At 37.8% G+C, this 18690-nt stretch overlaps 1 protein-coding gene across 1 annotated transcript in view; it reads left to right on the top strand.

Annotated features, from left to right (window-relative positions):
* Positions 1–18690, top strand: part of eys (eyes shut homolog) — a gene marked incomplete at its 5' end in the record, with an annotated part of 292239 nt that overhangs the window by 153762 nt on the left and 119787 nt on the right. Inside the window, 2 exons of the mRNA XM_084390837.1 lie at positions 1225–1349; positions 7437–7669. Coding sequence (XP_084246963.1) covers positions 1225–1349; positions 7437–7669 — 358 coding nt within the window. The remainder of the gene's footprint in view (positions 1–1224; positions 1350–7436; positions 7670–18690) is intronic.

The raw sequence follows: 18690 nt of genomic DNA, 5'->3' as shown, positions 1-18690 counted from the left end.
GCAGGGGCATTATATGTACTGTATCAGTCTTTCACTGAATATTGCATTTGTGCTTTATAGACAGGGTTCCACAGTAAATAAAAAACTTGATAATGTGCATTTTTTTCCATGTTGAAATCATTTCCCCATTTCCCAGCTTAAAACGTGGAGACAATGCAAACATGTGTTATCAAAATTTTGCTTTGTTTGTTTATCCTGACCAACCCGACACAACATTTACTGGTGGTGGTGGTTGAGGAGATTCCCCCTTCCATGCGCTATATAAATGTAACGAATTATTATAATTACTCAACCAATAGTGTGAGTTTGGGGACGAAACGATCTATTTGTCCCGACCATTGGAAAGTGCTTGGAAATCTAAGGAAAACAATTAATTAAACCAAATATTTGAAATTTATGTTAAATTATTTGAAAAATTTCAACTACCATCCAAAAGTTTGGGGTCAGTAAGATTTTATTAAACAGTTTTCAAAGTTGATAATAATAATAAATGTTTTTTGAGTAGCATATTAGATTGATTTCTGAAGGATCATGTGACTGAAGACTTGGAGTAATGATGCTGAAAATTCAGCTTTGCATCACCGGAATAAATTACCTTTTTAAATATATCAAAATAGAAAAGAGTTATGTATATTTCTCCTAGGTTTATGTTTTAATTAAAATTGCTTTATTGCCATGATGCACATTTTTTTGTCTCGCATCTTTGCTATTGTGGATGAAATTCTAAAAATATATATTCTTTTACAATCTTTTTCATCAGCAACTCTGATCCTTATCCAAATATCACGAACGACTGGAAAAAGTCACAAAAATGTAATTCATTGTAGGAACCCTGCATAGGAAATGCCATACATGTTTATGAATATCTTTTGTAAATGTTTTTTTTTTTTTTTTTTTTTTTTTCTAACAATCTAATGTCTGAAGAACACAAGAGAGATAAAGATTTGTGAAAAATCTTGGCTTTGTGCATCTTGATTCCACCATGCAGAAATCACTTACGTTCCTCTGGGGAGTAATTTGCTCTCGCTGGCTACTGAAACAGACACAAGCCTCATAGAGTATTAAAATGTATTCAGACCTTCTGTATGTGTGCGCATGTGGATGCTTTCCAGAACAGGGAAATGAAGCAGGAATTGAGATGGTGTAGAAAACGTATGAGAAGCGGGAGGTGGGGGTTGTTGGTTGTGGGCTAACTGTGGCACTCTGGGTTTTTGTTCCTGGCAGGTTGGACAGGTCTTCACTGTGAAGATGACATTAATGAGTGCTTGCTGCAACCATGCAACCAGGGAATGTGCATCCAGAATGAGCCTGGCCATGGCTACACCTGCTTCTGTCGGCCCGGATTTGTGGTAAGTCTTCCTGAGTCCCCCACTCCCCCCTTTCTCCTCCTCCCTGAGCTCTTCATCTTCCCCTGAGGTGATTTTGAGAGAGACGCAATCCTGTTTGTCTTTCTCCTGTCAAGTATTCGCCATCCGTTTGTTTCCATTCCAATATTGCGATGGCCTTTAAATATCCTTGACGTCCTCAGGACGGGGAGGAAGCAGCGGGGCTCTTTAGTATTCAATATGCCTGTGGTGCTTTTCAAGTGCAGGGAAGCACAGATGTCACTTATCAATGACAGAATGTTCACTATTTACCTATTTTTATATTTGAATGTCTGCAGTGTTGCCTGTCGAAGTAACACTAAACAAAAAGATAAGCAATAAGATATGACTATTAATGTTAATCTAACTACTCTCCTCTAAAATTGACTTACAAGTACACTTAGTCATTTTTCCTAATTAAAAAGTTTATATTCAAAGAAAAGAATAGTACCTTTAAACGTATAAAAATCATGCAAAATCATTTTTCAGCATCCAACCTGGAAATCCACCCTATTTTCTAAAGGCATCTTATTGATCATATTGTGAAAGAATCATTCATGCACATTTTTCTTCTTTTTTTTTTTTTATTAGTTTTTTTTTTTATTACATTTTTAATTAAAATGTCAGCCATTACAAACATTGTGAATTTCAGCACATAACCAGCTTAATACTGCTCCTTTTATCTTGGTAACCTTGTTATTTGTGGTTAAAATTAATTATATATAAAACTATTTTATTTTTGATTGACTAACTAAAAATGTATCAGGGATGACTGTGATTATGGCATTTCTACTGTGGCATCTGATATTTGGTGCATCCGGTGTCCGATGATTTTGCAAAGTAAGACATGTTCCTGGATCAACACATTTAGTTGATCCTGGAACAACATTCCTGTCTGAAAATGTATTCCTAACCCTATCCCTACACCTAACTCTAACCCTACCCAATAGTTGAAATTATAGGTGAATAACATTGATGTAGAAGCACCCAGTCCTGGTTGTAAGCCTAAACTTGACATAAACTGTAAACTTGTCCCTCAGATCTGATTGGTTGATTGGAATGTTGTTCCAGAATTAACAAAAATGCTGGCTGCATCTGAAACTGCATACTTCCCTACTATATAGTAGGTGAAAAACAGTATGTGACAAAATAAGTATGTCCGAATTCACAGTACAGTAGGCAAAAAGCACTACTTCTTCCGGCAAGATTCTGAAGTGAGCATATGATGGACCCTTTACTATCCCATGTGTTACGTTGAAGCAACATAACTTCGCTGGTAGGTCAAATGATAATGACTACATGGCGAATGTAGTACATTATACACACACTCATACTATATAGAACATGCTTTTTTTAGAGGTTGTGTAGTAATTACTACTTCAACATGAGTACCTACTCAAGAGAGTATGCAATTTCAGATGCAGCCGTTGATTCATGTTGCACTTTGTGAAATCACATTCACCTGCTGCATCCACAGCTCAAGGTGTCAGTATAAGATATCCAAGACCATTGTCATATGTCAGTGAATCAAACAGAAAAGCTTTTTTCTGATCAACACTGATCTTTACTCTGTTAAAATCAGTGCTACAGGTATGCTTCATAGACTTCCATTGAGTGACAGTGTAATTTTTTTTCTAGTCGAATGTTAATTTTTGGTAATACTTTATTTTGATAGTCCACTTTTGAGTTTCTTCTACCTATAAGTAATATATCTACCTATAAGTAATATAAAGTGATACATGTCAAATACCTGTCATTAGTATTAGTAGACGGTCTGCTTAATATCTACTAGCACTTTATTTTGATGCTCCCCAACAGACATTCTACTGAGTATACATAACTTTGTACCCAGCTAACAATTTTTGGTTCCCATAACGTGAGTTTTTGGTACCCAGAACATTCTCAGAATGTTAGTTTATGGTTCCCAGAACGTTATTTTTTATGGTAACCACCCAGCAACGTTCTGGGAACGTTATTTTATTGTTACATAATAGGGCTGTAGTACTCGAGTCCGGTCTTGGACTCGAGTCCGGACTCGAGACCGTTTTTCTATGGTCTCGGACTTGTCTCGGACTCGCTGGCATTCGGACTTGGACTTGTCTCGGTCTCGGCCACTGGTCTTGCCAAATATGGCTTTAGGTTTTGACCGAGTCCAGGTGTCTTTATAATGTTCCCAGTAAGCACACATACGTCGCCGCGATATTAAAACAAAATATTATTGGAGGGAAAGTGAAACACTGGCCAGTGGCCACCTAATAACTAGCGATGGGCATTTCGGCTCTTTTTCGTGAGCCGGCTCGTTTGACTCAGCTCACTGAAAAGAGCCGGATCTTTTTTTCGTACCTTCTTTTTCTTACCAACCGCCACCCACCCGAATTTAATTAAAATATAATTTTTTGTCACGTCATCCGCCCGATCCGCGGTTTATCCGCATCTTTAGTGTGTGTGTGTGTGTGTGTGTTGGCTCGGCCCTCACTCATGCAGTTTAACTGGTTGACATTGCGTGTATGATTGACAGGCTGATCACAGTCGAAATTAATTTTTTTGTTGTTGTTAAATACAAATACAAATTAAATACAATTAAAATCATTCATTATTTAATTATTACATAATTATTTAATTTCTATAGGCTTTATTTTTTAGCATACTTTTTTTTCCTGTCCTGGACTCGGTCTTGACTCGGACTCGAACCTTTTTGGACTCGGTCTTGACTCGGACTCGAACCTTTTTGGACTCGGTCTTGACTTGGACTCGACTAGTCCTGGTCTTGGACTTGTCTTGGACTCGACAAAGGTGGTCTTGACTACAGCCCTATTACATATAAATAAAACCAAAAAAGAACGTTCCCCTAACGTAAGTATTTGGTTCCCAAAAAAATAACCAAAAAATAACATTAGGGGAACGTTCTGTGTTAACTGGGTAAGTACATGTCAACATATTCTACAAACCCGATTCCAAAAAAGTTGGGACACTGTACAAATTGTGAATAAAAACAGAATGCAATGATGTGGAAGTTTCAAATTTCAATATTTTTTTCAGAATACAACATAGATGACATATCAAATGTTTAAACTGAGAAAATGTATCATTTTAAGGGAAAAATAAGTTGATTTTAAATTTCATGGCATCAACACATCTCAAAAAAGTTGGGACAAGGCCATGTTTACCACTGTGTGGCATCCCCTCTTCCTTTTATAACAGTCTGCAAACGTCTGGGGACTGAGAAGACAAGTTGCTCAAGTTTAGGAATAGGAATGTTGTCCCATTCTTGTCTAATACAGGCTTCTAGTTGCTCAACGGTCTTAGGTCTTCTTTGTCGCATCTTCCTCTTTATGATGCGCCAAATGTTTTCTATGGGTGAAAGATCTGGACTGCAGGCTGGCCATTTCAGTACCCGGATCCTTCTTCTACGCAGCCATGATATTGTAATTGATGCAGTATGTGGTCTGGCATTGTCATGTTGGAAAATGCAAGGTCTTCCCTGAAAGAGACGACGTCTGGATGGGAGCATATGTTGTTCTAGAACTTGGATATACCTTTCAGCATTAATGGTGCCTTTCCAGATGTGTAAGCTGCCCATGCCACACGCGCTCATGCAACCCCATACCATCAGAGATGCAGGCTTCTGAACTGAGCGCTGATAACAACTTGGGTTGTCCTTGTCCTCTTTAGTCCGGATGACATGGCGTCCCAGTTTTCCAAAAAGAACTTCAAATTTTGATTCGTCTGACCACAGAACAGTTTTCCACTTTGCCACAGTCCATTTTAAATGAGCCTTGGCCCAGAGAAAACGCCTGCGCTTCTGGATCCTGTTTAGATATGGCTTCTTTTTTGACCTATAGAGTTTTAGCCGGCAACGGCGAATGGCACGGTGGATTGTGTTCACCGACAATGTTTTCTGGAAGTATTCCTGAGCCAATGTTGTGATTTCCATTACAGTAGCATTCCTGTATGTGATGCAGTGCCATCTAAGGGCCCGAAGATCATGGGCATCCAGTATGGTTTTCCGGCCTTGACCCTTACGCACAGAGATTGCTCCAGATTCTCTGAATCTTTGGATGATATTATGCACTGTAGATGATGATAACTTCAAACTCTTTGCAATTTTTCTCTGAGAAACTCCTTTCTGATATTGCTCCACTATTTTTCGCCGCAGCATTGGGGGAATTGGTGATCCTCTGCCCATCTTGACTTCTGAGAGACACTGCCACTCTGAGAGGCTCTTTTTATACCCAATCATGTTGCCAATTGACCTGATAAGTTGCAAATTGGTCCTCCAGCTGTTCCTTACATGTACATTTAACTTTTCCGGCCTCTTATTGCTACCTGTCCCAACTTTTTTGGAATGTGTAGCTCTCATGAAATCCAAAATGAGCCGATATTTGGCATGACATTTCAAAATGTCTCACTTTCAACATTTGATATGTTATCTATATTCTACTGTGAATAAAATATAAGTTTATGAGATTTGTAAATTATTCCATTCCTTTTTTACTCACGATTTGTACAGTGCCCCAACTTTTTTGGAATCGGGTTTGTACTAACCTGAACCCTAACACCTAACAGTCTACTAGATTAGAGTAACACCAATACTCTAATGAGAGTTAGTTGGTATGCAGTTGCAAATTAAAATAGTCTAGTTGACATGTAGTTGCAAAGTTATTTTACTGCAAAGTAGAATGTCTAAAGTGGACTACCAAAATAAAGTGTAAACAATTTTGTTTCGCTGGGGTGCCAGACAGGAATACTTTTAGTTGTATTAAAGTTTGGGTTGTCTGTAATTTAGTCAAGCTTTTAAAGCTGCAGTCCATAACTTTTTTGGGTTAAAAATGATCCAAAATAGATTTTTGAGTTAGTACATTACCAGCCAGTGTTCAAATCGATCTGCTTGCCTTAGCTCGATTCAAAACGCTATGCTTGTAATTTTTTAATTCCAGTGGTACTGGTGGATTTCTGCCGGAAATTCGAGGATGTCTTTGCGTCATTACGTCACATCTGCACACATAAAGAATGGGTCTCGGCTAGTAGGCTATGTTGCGTGTGAGGATGTTGGAGGTGAAGATTTCTAGCATTTTCTCACAGCACTTGATATAATTAAACTTATACGGTTCAAACGACAATCACCAGTCACAACTGGAGATTCACCCGTTGTAAATTGCAAAAGACTGTAGTCACGCAGTGCGGATGTTGTTAACATTAACAATTTGAGAACAAAGTATAATTTGCACAATTTGACGTGATATGATAAGCAATCATTAGATTTAATCAGCGCGATTTACTGCAATGCTTTTTTTCCTTTAGTTGGTCAGAAAAAAAGTGGATGTTACTTAATTGTTCAGATGGCATTTTCCGGTGAAAATTCTTATGTTGGTCATATTTCCAAAAAGTAGAATCTGTGATTCCAAATGACAGTATCCACATCAGCGCGGTGACTGAAAGCCACACATTCTCCTCAAAACATTTGATTCATCCGCGCTGTGCCACACCGAGGCACAACCCACGTAAAGTTGATAATTCCGTGAATAACTGCAATTGCAGATTTCAAACAGAGATGGCGACAAAGAGGAAAAACTACAGACTGATGCTTTAAAGTAAGAAATTGTGCAAAGCTTGCATGCACAAAAATATGAACCTTTAACCTTGTTGAGAAGATGTCACACTTATAACTTTCAATACAGCACTCAATGTATTTAGTAATGGAAGTTCTCTTCAAAAAGACAAAGAAGAAAATGTATGGTTATCCTCCAAAACTGGTAAAGCAGAAACCATAATTGCTTCTGCTACAAGGCTGCTACTACATTCTTATTCATCCAAACTTGAGTTCTGCACCACACTTGAATTCTAATGCCCCCAGCCTAGTTGTGTACACTGCATTTTTCAGCATATTGCATCAAACTTGTACTTCCTCACCGTAATGCCACATACTTGTGCAATTATTTCAGAAACCTGCCTTATTATAGTACTGACAACATTGTTGAACGTGGCATCAAACAATATCCCAGGCCAGCAGGCATTTCAATAACACTTAGAGAAAATAATTGTTGTAAGAAATGTCTTTATTTTGTGTTTCAGGGTGAAAGCTGTGAATATAATTACGATGACTGCTTGATCCAATCATGCCCTGATGGATTTTCGTGTAAGGATGGCATCAACAGTGTCAGCTGTGCCCCAGTGAAGACACACACGTCCTCTGTTCCTCCCATCTTGGTCGTCTCGTGGAGTACGATCCACCCCAGCTTAGAGTTACAACCCACTTTAGTCCCTGTGGAGAACTTGCAAAGCACTGAGCAGCTGACAGGTTGGTGGTAAAACCGCATATGCAATATTTTGTACTTTTGTAATACTTCTCTGCATTTTTAGAAACCTCATAAAATCTTAGAGGCCATATCATGCCCTTTTACAAAATCTTGATTTTGTTTTTGGGGTTTACTGGAATATGATTTCATGCTTGAATGATCAAAAAAATACATTTTTCACATATTTTACATAATTTTTTGTCAGTAACGCTCTGTGTAGGTCCTGTCTCTATGAAGCCCCTCCTTCCGAAAAGCACAATTTGCTCTGATTAGTCGGCTGGACCAGTGTGTTGTGATTGGTCAATGGCTTCAAGAATGTTTCAGAAATGTCATGTTCTTTACCATAACCATTTAAACACTCTACTAACTCAACTTAACCTGGCCTCGCACCCTTTTTTCATATGCCTTGGGTGGGAATTATTAAAAGGTACATTATGTAACTTTTGGGCTTCATGCATTTTGCAGAAGAACATTGTTTTGGTTGTGCTTCAGCTCTGTGTGACTGTGCGGATGAATATGGTTATCATACTGCAGTGCTCATAAAACATTGACTACTAGGCTTAAGAGAAATAAGCAGTTTAGATGGAAAGGATCTCAAGCTGACTAGCAGAAGACGCAGCTCTATCTATTAATAGACACGGTATTCCAGCACAGAGCTACAACAACACATAATGAAATGACCCTTCACAATAGATAATGCTTTACAATGAACTCTGTTAGAGAGCTACACAACTTTCTCTCTCGTTGTGTCAGTTAACCTACAGTATGCCACTCCTACACCATACACGTGTCAAAGTAGCCGAAACAACTTTCCTCTATTTATGGATATGACAAGACACGCATGGGTGAGTGACATACAGTAAGTGCACTATTTCCAAAACTAAATAATAGGCTTACCATAGTGAATCAGGGTGAGACAAAAAAATACTTTTTGGAAGAAGGATTGAACAAAAGAAGGATTGAAGAAAAGTGACAGTGTATCCTTTAAATGAGGAATATTGTGACATGTTACCAGAAGAAAACTATTAAAACTTCTAAAGACTACAGTCGAGGCGTTTTAGGGAGTTTAGAAACTGATATAGAGAATTTTGCAGACCTTTTTCATGCTCAAACAGCAACATTACACACTAAAGAAAGTTGAAAATGTTAAAAAAGCATAATAAGTGCTCTTTAAATCTTACAGAAATAAAATGTCTCTAAGTCACAGTCGGTTCCTCATGAAGAGCATGTGAACTCTCTGCATCCATACCACACAGCAAGGAAGGAAAATGCTTTTGCATTTTAAAATTATGAGGTTGACTTCCACTGTACTGGCTGTTAATATTATTGGCAAAAGGATTGGGTAAATGAAAGACATCTGTCCAACCATTGAGATAAATATTATTTATGAACCGCATATCGTTCTTTCAGTAAAATACAGTATATTATTTATATTGAAAAGTATATTGTATAATGAAGCAAACACACAGGGGCAGTTCACCCAAAAATGAATATTCTGTCATAATTTACTCTCCCTTTTGTTGTTCTTAACCAGGGCTGCGTTTCCCAAAAGCATCGTAAGCCTAAGTAGATCGTAAAAACGATCGTACGACTGATCTTAATATTACGGTCTGTTTCCCAAAAGCATCGTAACTTAAGTAGCACTTAAAAATCATCGTAGATCTACGAGTGCTCTGGAGTAATCATAAATCCCTAAGTGCATCGTAAGAAGACAGAGTTATGAGGTCACCTGCAGGACAACCGGCAGATTACACCTTTATTCAAGTGAAATGTAATTATAAGGTTTTGATTGTACTTTAAGTTTATTGCACACTTTATTACTCGTTTTTTGTTTAAATGAATTTCTAAATTAAATAATTAAAAAGGGCAGAAAACAAAAACAAAAAAATTGAAATAATTTAATCCAATCATTTTAATCTCAATTAAATGAATGAACAACATTTTTTATAAAAGATGACATATGCTTCAAAGACTGGGAAAAATAGGGATGAACTAAAATAATCTGTCAATGACTTGTACCATGTATTGGGCATTTCTTGGTTGGCCATCATGTGGCCCCATCATGCCATCTTTGACCTCCTCCTCCTCCTCCACCACCTCTTCATCTTATTCCTCCCTATAAGGACACTCTCATATGTCCTGACTACAACTACAAAGATTCTCAAACTGCTGAGGTGTGTGGCTGCAGTCTGGACAACAGAAGATGGAGGCTGAGGCCTGGGAGGGTTGTTTGGAGGACTAGGAGATGTGCTGGTAGATGGAAGATTAAACTGATAGTTCCTCTGAGCATGAAGGACCTGACTCAGGCTCAGGTTGAGTTACCCCTACTCCTCCATGGATGTCAATACCACCACAAATGCCATCTGAAGCACTTGTGCCAAATGACAAGGCCTTCTCTTCCTCTGCTGTGAAAAGGGAGGACTCATTGGGCCCACCACCTGTTTTATTAAATGTTGTCCTCTGCAGTGCCCATTTCCTTTTAGCAAGGCTTGCCACTTCTTCCTGACCTCCTTCCCTGATCTTTTTATGCCCCTAGTTGCAGTCAGTTTTCTAGCAATATCCTCCTAAATTTTTTGTTTTTATTTATTTGTTTGACTGCCCTTAAACCTGCTGAAAATAATACGTTTGGATAGCTCCACCTCATATAAAATGACATTAATCTCCTGTTTTAGAAAATGTTTTTTATTTATTTTTTGGTTCAGCCATTTTGCTGGTGTCTCCACCCGAAGGTTTGTGCTTTTTATAGATTTCAAAATACAAGCGTGTGCTACAATTACGCGCCATTCTACAAGGTGACATTTCAGCACTTGACAAACGGACAGCGACTCTTAAGTAGCACTTAAAGCACAGCTGCGTGCGATCGTGCTAAGTGCATTTTTGTGAAACGCACGTGAAATGAACACGAACGTTCGTAAAGTCGCTCGTAGAAATTCCTCGTAAGTACTAAGATCCATCGTTATCTGGAAACGCAGCCCTGAGTGACTTACTTTCTTCTGCAGAACACAAAAGAAGACATTTTGATGAATTTGACCAAACCATTGATTTTTCCAAGGTATGAACAAACTAAAGAGACTTTTCTGAAAATATCTTCTATTATGTTCAAAAGATGAAAGTAAATCATACAGGTTTTGAATGACATGAGGGTAAGCAAATTATTATATAATTTTCCTTTTTTGGTAAACTATACCTTTAATGTGGGCAAATTAAACTTTTTACTAAAGTAGTTGGGGGAAATTGTAACACCTTAAATATAAAACATTTATTTATTTTTAATTCATAATTTTGAACTACTACATGTAAAATGAGAGCCCACATGATCACTTGAAAATAATAATTTAATTTCTTTAATGCATAAAGTGCTATTACTGAATAGTTTGTATCTTAATATGATACATATTATTTTAGTAGTCAGGAATAATTTGTATTTAAAGCCAACTTGAAACCTACATTGTAATTCTCTGTAATTAGATCTTTTATTAGGTGGTAGGCAGACACTTTTTAATTCCCAATATCAGTTTTTATGGAAAATTTCTCATAAAATGAGATGGTCACACTGCTTTTTCTCTGTCAGAGAGAGGGTTAGCATGCGGTGGGTTATTGTCATTCTTATTTGTGAGTTTACAATTGCCTTCACACTATATGATATCAATGACTACAATAACATACAGATACTTTACCACAGGCAACATCATGCCAGACAAAACATCCTTGAAATGTGTATTCTGCAAACATTTCCCAAATAACATACATTTTGCTTAGCTCTGTTCCTAAATTAGCTGGGAGCCCCTAAAGGTTAGTAAGATAAACACTCACCATCTGTGGTATGTCTGATAATAACAGCTTTTTCCACATTTGTTCCACTAATGTTCTCTGAAGAGGCAATAGTTTGAACAAACTCAATTAGTTTTCGCTGGAAAAATTGTAGCTAATTAGAGACTATGTGCTATGGTTTATGATGTTTATTGAGTATGACACAAAATGCCCATTGGTAACAATGAATGAATTGTAAAGAGACAAAATGTCAGTGTGGCACATGAGGACTAAATTTCCACATCACTTAGGAAATTGAACCATCCTTGCCCAATTTCCTGACAATGGACTAATAAATGGATTCTGGAGGCTAAATTTGTCAAATCACTGAAGGTAATTTAGTGAAGCATAGTCTAAGCAAGTTATTTTAGAAGAAGAAATGCGCTTAAATTTCCCTAAAGCATGACTTTTCACTTTCTTTCTGAATTGATTTAAAATGAACTGCTGGCCCATAGCCGTTTTCAAAGTATTTTTTTTCTAAATACCACATTTCACAGCGTTAAAGAGTGGGAATGAGATGTCCTTCTCTCAGTTACAGTTGATCTTTTAAATGCTGCACTGCTAGAAGAACATCTAAGATTGCCGCTATTCAAAGCAAACAGCAAAAAAAATCAATAGGTCAGTTACAGGGCGAAAATAAAGGTAAATGTGTTTCTGGCAAATGTTGGGAGTGATTTTGACATTTAAGCTAGACGTTATGGTAGTCCTGGGGGGCACAACACAAAATGAAATTAAACCTCTCCGCAGAATGAAAAATGTAGTAAACAGAGAAACTGCATTTGGATCTCTTGAGGGCACAGAAATGTGTATGGATATGACTGCATGAATGTTTGCTCTAAGATACCATCAGCACTAATTTCTTCAGCCACTACTGAGAAAGACAAAGTGTGTGTAAGTCAGTGCCCTTGGGGAATAGTGCAGTTAATTTTCCAAACATGCACTTTACAGAAATCAATTAATTTACAATGTGGAAGGCAAATGCTACAGACAGCTTTAAAGGTTTGCTTGGGCATCCATGAGAATTTTCCTCAAGTGCCCGAGAGGTACACTAGCTGAGTAATCGCTCTCCGATTGTCCAGACGGGGTGGAATTGAGGCCATTTTTTATGGAAGATAAAACTCATGGAAGCTGCTATAGTCCTAACTCAAAAATGGTGGGATAAATCTATCATCTCAAGTTGAACTCAGAAATCCATTTAGTCTTTGGAATGCACACACTCTTTTGATGGACAACTGGCTGGGATCGTTTTTAAAAAAAATGGCAGATTGGACTGATACAAGGTAGCCAAAATCTAGAAAAAAGACATGCACATTTGTTTCAGTCTTTATAGTTAGACTTTATATGTTGTTTTGTTTTATTTTCTTTGTTTTGTTATATATCCGCATTAAAACTTTTCTGCCATTTAGAATTTTCCGAAACTTGACATGCATCCTCTAGAGACCCTCATGGCAAAAAGTTGTCAAAAGAATTTCGATCAGTGATTCACGCATGCGCCGGGACGCCAAAACGTTCGAAGTAGGCAGGGCCACTTTCACTAAAATGGCTATAACTCTTGAACGCAATGAGATATTTTTACCAAACTTGTTATGCTCATGTACAAGCTCATTCTGTGGTCACACAAAAAAACTGTGGCGATTCACCACTTGGTGGCGCTATGATATGAAAAAAACATAAAAGCTGCTATTACTATGCAACCATTAGTCCAATTGACTTAAAGTGGCATGCAGTGACATAGTTTTTGCTGTCTAGGAGTAATTAGCTTTTGAAGTGGATTTACTTAATCAGGGATGTAGTGGAGGCTAAACGCACGTAAACGCCGTTTGCGCACCTCCCAAAATTCGGAACCAGCGTTTACCCACCTCCAAAGTGCGTTTATCCACCTCACAATTTCGTTTATCCACCTCTAAATTTCACGTTATTTGAGCGGACTTTGCTTTTCCAGTGCGTGATCGCCGATCGGTACATGATTTGAGCATTTGGGCCGTTAACGACAGAGCAGAACGCGCAGCGCAAACACGGAACGGAATATTGAGCAGAGAGCGCTCGTGAAGTTACTAAACAAGCTGCGCGAGAATGAAACCTGATCGCGGGACGGCATATTTTCGGCCTTCAGCCGCACCAGGAAATCATTAAAACGAGGCAAAAAAAAAGTGCCTTTTTTTTAAATTCATTACAGGCAGCTGGTTTAATGTAGGGATACTGCATGAACTGTTATAAGAGATTCAGAGGGAATCAAGCCTGCACCAGGTTAAAGACTTTTCCCTCTACAGGGAAACACTGATCCACATTTTTCTGACATATTATAGACCAAACAACTAATCGATTAATCGAGAAAATATTCAACAGATTAATCGACTATGAAAATAATCCCAAATCCCTAATCATTATGTACAAGTGCATTGCATTGGAAGCCCTGGATATAAGCCTCCCTCTCTAGCTCTCTTAAATATTTTTGTTCTCTCTGTTTTGTCATTTAGTAAACTTTATAGATTTCAACCATATTATTCCTTCTTGAGTCTCTTTAACAAGAACTTAGATTAATGTATGAATTGAATAGTGATTGTGTGACCTATAGTGAGGGAACAACCAGTGATACCCTTGGTAGTAGGCTACCATCAAATGATAGCCTATAGCGATGCCATCAGGATACACAGCGGTAGGCAGTGGCCCACCTTACCGGGTGACCACGTCGTGGTCCACCAGAATTTATAGTTTACCCACCTCTTTTTTTACCACTACACCTCTGTACTTAATGTAAAGTTAACAAAGTTATCATGAGGATTGTAATGTTTAAAGCAGATATCTTAACAAATGTCAGTAGACCGGGAAGGTTTTAAAACGGGCCGTTCATTCATAAATACGCAAGATCGCTGTGAAAATACAGACTGGAAGACAAAAGACAGAGCGCAGCGCTGAAAAGGGGCGGGGCTACATAAGGTCTATAGACATTCAAAGAGATTTTCACAATTATATATCCCAATAACATTGAAAACATATTTGTCTTTGTGTGTGTGTGCAAGCACACTTAATGGAGTTAAAATGTGCCTTACTTTAGTGGAGATTACTGGTGGGAAACACTTTTAAAATGAAAGTGAGCCAATGAGTGGTCCTCTGCTGCCATCTACTGGTTATAATGTTAATTTTGTCATTCTGCTCACTAATATAGTTCTTTTCACAGGTTTTTGCATTTGCATTCATTTTTAGACAGTGTAAAATCACTATTATAATATTTACAAAAACATTTTGTCAAAGTTTATCACTTCATTTTTTCTTAGATATCAGTTTTGACAATTGTGCCACATTATGATTAATGTAAAACCTAAAAACAGTGTTATACAAAGGGGTCATCTAGACCCTAACAGCATAGATGGCATAAAGGTCTTAAAACGCTTGAACCCCGTTCATTGCTGCTTGCAGCTATATTTTTCATCTGTACTTGTCTTATTTATCTTTTGGGTGTAGAAAAAATTCAGATTCCATTCATCAAATGGCTCTTTTTCAATTCCCTACAGGAAGTTAAATTAGAAGACAGGACGAGAAATTTACTGAGCTCAAAAGTTTAATATGATGAAATATCTATCTATCTCTATCTCTGTTTGTTTGTCCGTCTATCAATGCCAAGCAAACATTTTTATTTTACCTTGACAGTATTTGCTTTTCTAATTATAGAAAATATTTTTCATATTGAATTTCATTTATATTGAATTTAATATGCATTCAAATTCCATTTGAAATTCTGCATGATTGCTACTACAATTTGAAATCAATTTAAATTCTGGAATTGTGTTTGAATTTAAAAAGCCTTCTTAATTCAATTTTAAATCGTGCACAATCATTGTTTTCATCCTTTCCTTTCCTTTCCTTTCCTTTCCTTTCCTTTCCTTTCCTTTCCTTTCCTTTCCTTTCCTTTCCTTTCCTTTCCTTTCCTTTCCTTTTCCTTTCCTTAAGGAAGGGTTAGGTGTTACTATCATTTCCCTCTGATTTTAGGGATAAGTTATGGGTATGGTTAGGTTTAGGGGTAGGGGTATGGTTAGGATTAAATTTTCAGTCAGGAATGTTGTTCCAGGATCAACAAAATATTTTGACCCAGGAACAACAGGAACAGGAATCTAACTCAGCAAAATCAGGACGTGCTCCTTTCTGATGCACATATGACATGTCCTATACTGGGCTCATTCAAATGATTCAAAATGTTGCTCATAGTAAATGGGCAAAGTTTTTAAACATAGTCCAGTTCTTATTTTGTTGTCTTGTCGTTTGTCGTTCATTGCCCCACATTGGTCTCACACTATAATAAATTAGAAACAGTTTGCTACACAATCATTTTATTTGAATTATTCCGGTGTTTAAGAAGGAACATATACTGTTACTTTCAGATAGGCCAACAAACTCTCATCGATATGTCTATCTAGGTCGCTCTCTAAAAACGTCTTTTGCCCTAGGTGCAGCTATAAATAGATTAGCCAGGAACTTGCATGATACCTCTGCTCTCTCTTTCTGCTGTCCTCTCCTCCTCCTCTGCATTCCCAGTTTACTGGGTATGGAATCTATTTCAGATAGAAACAAAAGAAGATAGTTTGAATTCCTCTTTGATATCTTGAACTCAGTCTGTGGCAGTCGGGTCATGCTGGTTTGGACGTATAACTTCACATGCAACGATTGAACAAATAGTTGATGCAACACTTGTGGTGATGCAAAGAATCTGTGACACATTTGGGAGTTAATTTGTGTGCCCATCATATTTGGAAGAGAAAAAATATAATACTTCTGCTTTTGTGACAAAACTCATTACTTTAGTATGAGCAAAAAAATATATAAAAACATAATAAATTTGCACACAGTTACTTCTCATTGCAATTTTGGCATTCGAGAGGAATGCGGGTTTTTTTGTCGAGCTCCTATATGAAATGAAGTTCAAATGTGCTCGCTTCATGTGATCTGTCATTGCATGTTGATGTCAGGCAAACTGAAGAGGTTGAATTCTCATAGGCTTATATGTATGGGGCGATGAGTAACGTGTTATGCAGGCAGGGCATAAATCAGATGACAATAAAGGAAAATGATCATTAATTTATTTGCATAACTAGCATTGAATTATTCATCATGGTTTCAATCTGCTCAATCTGTATCTCATTAACATGACTTATGAGGCTTATAAATCTGAGAGTTTTATGATGTCTGTCTTATTTTCTTGTGGGCACCTTGCACATTTGTGTGTGTATTTTACTCCTGTAATTAGAGAGTGTACTAAATATGTTTGTGAAGTATTAGATATGTGTATGACAGGGAAATTGTGACTATAATATTGACATATCTGATTGTAAAATCAGTTAATTAATTGTATGAGTGACTTTAGTACAATTAGAAGTAACACTTCTACACATTGATCCTTTTTTTCTCATTTTTATAGTTTATCAGGTAACAATCCTGATCGCATAGGAAAAAAAGCACACCTCATAATGTGAGGTATCATTTCTGCCTGTAGTACAAATGGTGGAGAAGCTGTTGATTATGTTGGAAAATGGTGCATAAGTGCAAAGTTAGCTTTGCATTTGTATGTATTTCATGAGTACTTTCCTCTATAGATTTAATGGATGCGCTTTCCATTCATACATTAAACAGCACTGTTTTTGAATGGCCGTAAGGAAAACGCTGATCTTTCGCACACGCACTCTCTCTCTTGTTTCCCTTTACAGAGATCTATATTTATACATCCCATAATAGTGTTCATCAGCACAGCTGGCAGCGATCCAGCAGAGTCAGCATTTCACAAGCATTAGCAATAACTAGCCCCAAAGTGTTTGCGGACTTATTTTATCCACAGAGTTTTGTGTTAGATATTTCCTGTAGTGTGTCTTTCATAGCTCTCTCTGTCGATAATAATCGCTGAATGAGCTCGCAATCACCTGTCCCTATTGACCGCTTTGAACGATTTGAATGTTAAAGAACCCGCCAGAGCAGATTGTGTGCCAACCACGTGGAGAAGTTAGTGGCTGAAATGCAGATTTCAAAAAGGGATCTGGAGTTAACGGCTAATGAGGTGAGAGTTTGCCTCCCAGCAGCAATCACGGACTGCGTGAAAGCCTTATATCAGTCCAAACAAGCATCTCAAATTAATGAATGGCTCAGTCTCAGAGGGGTAATTTTCCATCATCAGCGCTGGTAAACCTGCCTGGAATGCCAGGGGAAGGGAGAAGGTAGACGCTCCGTAGTCACCCTGCATTCATCCTCATTAATCAGAGATCACGTCCTCTGGTTTCCCGATAAGTCTCCATTCTTTTAGTCACAGGCCTCACTCTGAGATATTTGTCCTATTATGGAGTGCAGGACTTAGCAGACGCAAGGGGATTTTTCTACAAGCTACTTAATCGGCAAAGTGCCCCAGAGACCTTCAGCGGCAGATCAAAAGATTTCTGCATTAAAAAGATTTAAAGTCAAGCAAATATTGATAAAGGCTTCATCTGCTGTAGGTCCATTAATCGTGATGCACGCTTCTGTTTTGTAGCCTAGCATCGGTCAATCACATGGAGGGAGGAATACCGCAGGCAGGTCCGCATTATTGAGCGATTCATTGCAAAATACCCAGAGGCGAGACCTTTTCGTAGGAACTATTTGAGATTGAAGGGCATTAATTCCAGACCAACGCTAATGCTCTGGTCAAATTGCTCAAGTCAGAGCCGGTCTTTTAAGTTTGTCCGCATCAGTACCCTAAATGATCTCAAAGAGGCTGGAAGTCTCTGAAAATGTCCCATAATTGCCAACTGATATGGATGACAGAGAGCAGGATATCGTGGCTTAAAATGAGGCATGTAATAAGCTGGTGTAATTTTTCTCAGACAGTCCCTCACTCTCTTTGCGAGGAGAATTTATGTGCCTTTCTTGGAAAACCATATGCTATTGCAAGTATCATGTGGGTTGGTGTTAATTTCTGCTAAAAACCCCTCATTGTACAGGGCTGAAGTTTCTCAAGCTGACAGAAAGAGGTTTACGCAGTAAAGAGATCATCTTAGACCCTCTCTTAGAAAGCTACTCTCATGTACGATGCACTTGCTGAAAGAAAAATAGGCCCTTTTTAGCTTTATCAGCCCTTATGTTACAAAATATGATAAATGCTAACTGCCATGTTTCTGTGCTTTTTAGCTACCATGTAGCGTTTGAATGACTGCTTCCTTTGAAATGTTAAACATATAATGCTTTTAGATTTCATTAAGGATTAGAGA

This window comes from Rutilus rutilus (assembly GCF_951802725.1).
Source record: "Rutilus rutilus genome assembly, chromosome: 20".
NCBI lineage: Eukaryota > Metazoa > Chordata > Actinopteri > Cypriniformes > Leuciscidae > Rutilus > Rutilus rutilus.
The sequence above is the reverse complement of the archived record's forward strand: the minus strand, read 5'-3'. Positions and strand labels throughout refer to the sequence as shown.